Genomic DNA, 6,869 nt, shown 5'->3' on the forward strand with positions numbered 1-6,869 from the left:
TGAACACTTCAGACATCTCCCTTCACCCCTCTGGCATCTTTCAACCGTTTCCCACTTTTCTTAGACTAAAAGCCAGCAGGACCTAGGCCACGACTCCCTCTGTCCTCCTGCAGCATAGGGGGTTCCACGGAGCGGTCCCCTCGAGCTTCCCTGAGCGGCTCCAGCCTTGGGGCCTGTGCCGAAGTGGTTCCCTCCCGCGGGACAGCGCTTCCTCGGGCCCCGCCACTCTGGCTAAGACAGTACTTCCGTCTCCCCGTATCTCAGAGCACCCCTTCCGCACGCTTCCTGCCACTCGCAGGGCCCTCCCTGCACACGGGCCGGCTTCCTCCTGCTCCGCTTCGGAGCGCGGGCTCCAACAGCGTGCCGCCGCGTCCCCGGTCCCGCACGGTGCAGGCACCCGGCGGGAAGCCCCACTCGCGGCCCTCGGCAGCACCGCCCCACCGGCCGCCCTTCGGCGCGCGGCATCTCGGGGCTTGTAGTCCGGCCCCGGAAGGGCGGCCGCCCGCTCCCGCGGCCGCGCCTCCCCGACACTACAACTCCCACGGGGCAGCGGGACTCCGCTCCCGCACCCTCCAGGCCGGCAGGCCGCCTGCCTCGCGGCGGGTCCGGCTGCCGCCGCGGGGCGGGGCGCGAAGATGGCGGACGCGGGCGCGGGCAGAGACAAGTGCGGGGAGCCGCGGCTCGTGTCACTGCCCCTGTCCCGCATCCGGGTCATCATGAAGAGCTCCCCCGAGGTGTCCAGCATCAACCAGGAAGCGCTGGTGCTCACGGCCAAGGCCACGGTGAGGCGGGCCGCGCGGGAGGACGGAGGGGCAGGGGGCCGCCCGGAACGGTCGCGCCCTGCCCCGCCCACCGAGCTCCGCCGCGCCGCCGGTGCCCCCCTCGGCTCGCGCGCCGCCGGCTCCCACTCGCTGGCTCGCGCTGCGCGCGCCCGCCGCGACTCGCCCCGGTCCCTTCCCTCGCTGCGCGCGCCCTCCGCCCCGCCCGCCTCGCCGCTCCCCGCCGCTCCCCGCCGCTCCCCGCCGCTCCCCGCCGCTCCCCGCCGCTCCCCGCCGCTCCCGTCCTCCCTCGCGCGCCCTTTGCCCACCCACTCGTCTTTCCTCGCTGCCCCGCGCGCGCCCCGCGTCCTCCCCTGCGCGCCTTCCGCCCCGCCCGCCGCACGCCGCTCCCCCTCCCCCGCGCGCCCTCCGCCCCGCCCACCGCGCCGCTCCCGTCTGCCTTCGCGCGCCTTTCGCCTGCTTGTCTCTCCGTGTTGCGCCGCGCTCTAGCCCCGCGCAGCTCCCGTCCTCCATCGCGCGCCCTCCGTCCCGCCCACCGCGCCGCTCCCGCCCTCCCTCGCGCGAGGCCCAGGTGGCGGCGCGGGCTGACGCGGGGCTCCTGCCGCGTCTCCTGCACGCGCGTCACCGAACCCTGAGCCTCAGAGCCTTCCTTTCCTCGCTTCCGGCCTGTTTCCAGCGGCTCAGGGTTCCGTGAGAGGGCTTCGGGAGGTACCGCGCGCCCCCGCCACTCGCGCGCCGCCCCCGCAGCCGGGCGGTGCCTCCTCCGGCTGGAAGCGACGTTAGTTGTACGGCCCGTGGTACCTGCGCGCTCCTAGGAGCGCAGTACAGGGCTGGCCGGTTTGCTTCGGTCGTGGTCGTGGGCGGCCAGAACCCTTGCGGGCCGTGTCGAAGCTGTAGTCGTATCCGCCTAAACTGCCCTTCGGCTCTGCCCCGCACCGCTGGGGTTTCAGTGCAGTGTCCCTGCGGTAGGGTGGACCCGGGGTCTTGCCTGTTTCAGCCCGGAGCCATGTTTTTATTTTATTTTTATTTTTTATTACTTTAAGGGTAGAATTTAGTGATTCATCAGTTGCATGTAACACCCGGTGCTCCTTACGTCAGGTGCCTTCCTTAATGCCCATCACCTGTGTATCTTAGCGCCCCATACAGCATGTGGTCTTGGGATGTTTGGGTTTCCCTGTGCCCGTTGATTCTCCGAGGATAAGGAAGGAAGGCACAGGCAGGCACTTTCATTCCCTACTAACCGAACTAGAGGGAGTTAAAGTTAAAAACGGAGAGGCACAGTTTAGGTTGTTGCTTTAGGTAAGATGTTTGGGCAAAATGGGAAACGTGGTCAGCTTTCAGCTTCAGGTTGTTGACTATTGTAGGCAACCGCCTTAGACATGATGTATTTAAATAGAAGATTGAAAATGTGTTCCTGAGTCAAGTAGAATTTTTGAGTGGTCTTTCGCTTCTTAAAAAAAAGTTTATAAACATTTATAATCCGTTGTTGAATTACTTTTAAATATCTTCCCTAAGTTAGAAATCTAAAATAACTTTAGGGAAATGCCTGCTTCCTTGCCAACTCTGATACAGCCTTGCTTTCTTTTTGACCTCCTATTTCTCCTTTCCCCACTGATTTCCTGTAATTTGAGAAACCACAGTAATCTGCAGTCAAGTCCTCTAAACCTAACGTAATTAAAAAAATTAAGTTCTGTGGTAAGTTTTCAAAGCATACCTTTCATTTTACTTTTTCATTTTGTTTTAGGAACTCTTTGTTCAATATCTAGCCACCTATTCCTACAGACATGGCAGTGGAAAAGAAAGGAAAGCACTCACTTACAGTGATTTATCAAATACTGCAGAGGAATCGGAAACTTTTCAGTTTCTTGCAGGTACTCAGCCTTTGAAACTTTCTGGTTAAAACGTGCGTGGTAATTTACAGCTTTTTCCCCCTGCTTTCACTGAAATAGCCTTTTTTTTTTTTTGCTGCTTTCTCTGGGTGCATGACCTGGCATAGGAAGACATTTTTAGTTTTGCCAGAGTATGTTTGTAGTGTGGTTCACCTAGAATGACCATGAACTCAACAACCTGCACCAGGACGTTTGGCTGGCTGGCTGGCTGGCTGGCTGGCTGGCTGGCTGGCTGGCTGGGTGAGCCTGGCAAACCCACCCCCTAGACTCCTTACCACTGACGGGAAAACTCTGGGCTGGTCTGCTTGGCCCCAGAAACAAATTAATAGTTGTTGTGGACAAGCTGTGTGGGCCACAGCTAAAAAGAGCTTAAATCTGTCCCCGGGGCCAGCCAGCTTGTCTCAGGTAGGTTGAGCAGACTTGCTCAGTCAACAGCAGCACATACAGGAGCACATGACTTGTAGTTCCTGGAGTGGAAACAGGTCTTTAGCATCAGTCAGGAGGTAGTGCTGGTTTCCTGCTGTTTCACCCAGAAGTGTAGTCAGAATTTTGTCTTGTTTTGGAACCTATTAAAGAGTTCAAAGCAGGAACTAGCACATTTTGAAATTTGCATTGCTGTGTTCATGGTCTGCCAAAACCAATTGCTGATGTTAGCTTTATATTTTTAAGATATATTACCAAAGAAGATTTTAGCTAGTAAATACCTGAAAATGCTTAAAGAGAAGAGGGACGAGGAAGAGAATGACAGCGATGATGGGAGTGCTGGGGATGAAGCAGAATCGTAGACCAAAGAGGAAGTGCCTTAGAAATCAGCCTGCTGAGGACCCTCCTGGATTAGCAGCATTGCTTGGAAGTAAGCACAACACTGTGTGACTTCAGACTCCTCACTTTTCAGAGACTTCAAGTGCATTGGATTCCTTCCTGGCTAAGATAGAGCACCTGATGTGCCCACACCATAAATGGCCAGAAGGAAAGTGACCCAGACAGCAGCCTCTCTCTGAGGGGCCCACGTTGCAGTTTGAGGGGGACACAGGGGCACCAAGAGAGCTGCCTGTACACTCAGGCCCTGACTGTTGATCTGCAGCTGTAAGCTGTAGAGACAGACAATTTTGCTTCACTTTTTAACTTACAGATAGATATTGAAGAGCTTCTAAAGACCAGTTGTGTAAATTCATAGATGTATATTTGGAAATTAGTTCTTGTAAACAACTAGATGTAGTTTGAGCTAAATATATAGTTTGTGGGTAGTATGTTACATGTGAAAATTTGACGATTTGTCCAAATACTGCGATTTTATTAACTGTAAAGAAATAAATTTCTTTATTAGAAGCTGTATGTAGTTTTATAGTAAATGCTTTGTGGAATTAGTTTTAGAGCTCTCTGTTGTTCTGATGTCTTGCTTATTACCTGAGACTTCTGCAAAACTTAAAAATAAGCATTTCTGTGGTGCCTGGGTGGCTCAGTTGTTAAGCGTCTGCCTTTGGCTCAGGTCATGATCCCAGGGTCCAGGGATCGAGTCCCACATTGGGCTCCCTGCTCAGCAGGAAGCCTGCTGCTCCCTCTCCCACTCCCCCTGCTTGTGTTCCCTCTCTGTGTCTCTCTCTGTCAAATAAATAAATAAAATCTTAAAAAAAAATTTGTATATTGAAAATCTCTCAGGGCACCTGGGTGGCTAAGTCAGTTGAGCGTCTGCCTTCAGTTCAGGTCATGATCCCGGAGTCCTGAGAGCGAGCCCCTTATTGGGCTCCCTGCTCAGCTGGGAGCCTGCTTCTTCCGCCCCCTCTCCCTCTGCCCCTGCTCTCAAGTAAATAAATAAAATATTTTTTAAAAAAAGAAAGAAAATCTCAGCTTACTTTTCCTTTCTTTACCAAAGTAATTGTTTTTACTGTCAAGAGAAAACTATAAGCCCTATTTTTTTTTCCACATGGAGTAAATTTTTGGCTCTTGTCTCTTTAGTCTCTTTTTAAAAAAATTGAGTTATAATTTACATCTAGTAAAATCATCCTTTAGTGTCCGATCTGTTGGTTATGCAATATACAGGACAGTTCACCCCAAATATTCCACTGTACCCCCGGAGTCCCCTCCCTTATCCCCAGGCAACTGCTGTTGTTTCTGTTCCTCGTTTTTAAAATTTTTTTAAAAATCCCCATTTTGATACAGTTTTGAGCTTTGACAAATGCAGAGTTGTGTAACCACAAGATTCAGCTGTGGTTATCGCCTTCCCCCAAATTCCCTGCTGGTTAAATCCAGATTCCAACCCTTTACCTTGGCAACCACTGTGCTATTCATTACCCATATAGAAGTTCACGAACTTTTTCTGGAAAGGGCCATATAGAAAACATTTTTAAGATCTGTGGGCTATATAACCTGTCACAGCTGTTGAACTGTGCCGTTGTAATAGAAAAGCTGCTGTAGATGATACAGAAAGGAATGAGTATGGCTTATTTCAGTGAAGCTTCAGTTCTGGACACTGAAATTTGAATTGTATCATTTTCATGGGTCATGAAATAGTCTTCTGATTGTCTTGAAACATTTAAGAATGTAAAAGCCATTCTTAAGCTTATAGGCCGTACAGAAACGCAATGGGCTGGCTTTGGTTTGCATACCATGGTTTGCTGACCTGCCTTTCCCATGTCACATAAATGGAACTCTACAGTACAGAGCCTGTGTGTGCGGCTTTGGTGACGCGTAACGCACAGGAAATTCACATTATTGCAGGTCCCACTCCTTATTGCTGAGTAGGCTCCCGTGGTATGGATATATAGTAGTGTTTCTCCGTTCCCCAGGTCAACAGATAATTCCCAATTTGGGTTGTTTCCAGTGTTGATGATTACAAATAAATCCCTAGAAACACTTGTGTACAGGTTTTGTGTGAACATAGGATGTCCACTTGAGTGAACGTACTTGAGTATATACTTAGGAGTGGAATTGTGTATTTAAGTTCATAAACTGCCAGACTTATAAAGTGGCTGTACCATTTTGCATTCCCACCAGCAGTAAATGAATTTCAGTTGCTCTGCATCCTCTGCAAAACTTGGTAATCTTTTTAATTTTAGCCATTTTCATGGGTGTAGGCTTTAATTTGCATTTCTATAATGACAAATGTAGAGCATCTTTTTATTTGCTTATTTACCATATTTTCTGTGGTGAAGTGTCCAAATCTTTTGCCCATCTTTTTGTTGGGTTTTTTGTTGAGTTTGAGAATTTTATGTATTCTGAATACAATCCTTTTGCTAGATTATGAGATTTGCAAATATTTTCTCCCAGTCTGTAGCTTGTCTTTTCCTTCTCTTGACAGCATCTTTCGAAGAGCAGAAATTATTATTTCTCTTTGAGAAGTTCTTAATTTTCAGGAAGTCCAGTATATCAGTTTTTTTCTCTGGGGATCATGCTTTTCTTGTATCTAAAAACTTGTCATCAAACCCAGTCACAAAGATCTTCTCTTTTTTTTTTTTGCGTGGAGCCCAACATGGGGCTTGAACTCCAACCCTGAGATTAAGACCTGAACTGAGGATCAAGAGTCGGACAGTCAACCGACTGAGCCACCCAGGAGTCCTGTGTATCTTTTTATTTAATTTTTATTGTTTTTAAACAATTATCTTTTTAAAATGCCATGCATGGCCCCTAGTATCTATGCCCCCAGTAACATGTTGCTGTTTAAGAAATCCCCAGGAAAAATACCGTTACTGGGTCTAACCAGCTGAAATGTTCTTACCACATCCTAAGCACTTCAGATCCAGTTATTTAGGGAGCCCCCCTCCTTGGATTCTCCTTGAGCCACACGCCCCGCCCGTCTGTTACGCTAGCGTCCTCAACATCTCTAGAGCCTCTTTTCTATATTTGTATCAGGTTACCAAAACAGTTGATGAAGATTAATCTTTAGTCCTAGTCAGAAATGTTAAAAGTAGCTGATATTAAAGTGGCTGCTGGGGGCCACACCTCTTCTACTATTGTGCACCTCTTCATTTAATCCTCCCATAACTTGTAAAGTGTCTGTGTTTTACAAAGAAGGGGATGGAAGCTCAGGCTAAGGAACTAGTCCAGGACACACCTAGGAGGTGGTGGAATTGGGATTCAAACTGCAGACCACATTCTTCACTGGACCATGCAGCTTAAAAAAAACAAAACAAAACAAAACAAAAACCACTTTCTCCCCACTCCGTGTGGGGTACATTCTTAACTTGGCCATTAAGAACCTTCA

General features: G+C 49.7%; 1 protein-coding gene across 1 annotated transcript; it reads left to right on the top strand.

Moving 5' to 3' along the window:
* The first annotated feature begins 551 nt into the window (after nucleotides 1-551).
* Nucleotides 552-4,210, top strand: CHRAC1 (chromatin accessibility complex subunit 1). Its single transcript, XM_027598921.2, has 3 exons — nucleotides 552-782; nucleotides 2,524-2,650; nucleotides 3,338-4,210. Exons 1-3 carry the CDS (start codon nucleotides 636-638, stop codon nucleotides 3,451-3,453), a joined length of 390 nt encoding a protein of 129 aa, XP_027454722.1. The 5' UTR covers nucleotides 552-635; the 3' UTR covers nucleotides 3,454-4,210.
* The last annotated feature ends 2,659 nt before the right edge of the window (nucleotides 4,211-6,869 follow it).

Source organism: Zalophus californianus, chromosome 4 (genome assembly GCF_009762305.2).
Source record: "Zalophus californianus isolate mZalCal1 chromosome 4, mZalCal1.pri.v2, whole genome shotgun sequence".
NCBI classification, from domain to species: domain Eukaryota; kingdom Metazoa; phylum Chordata; class Mammalia; order Carnivora; family Otariidae; genus Zalophus; species Zalophus californianus.

Coding starts and splice junctions, on each gene's coding strand:
- CHRAC1 (XM_027598921.2), top strand. CDS start 636: ATGGCGGACGCGGGCGCGGGCAGAGACAAGTGCGGGGAGCCGCGGCTC. Junction 783..2,523: donor TGCTCACGGCCAAGGCCACG/GTGAGGCGGGCC, acceptor ATTTTGTTTTAG/GAACTCTTTGTTCAATATCT. Junction 2,651..3,337: donor AACTTTTCAGTTTCTTGCAG/GTACTCAGCCTT, acceptor TATATTTTTAAG/ATATATTACCAAAGAAGATT.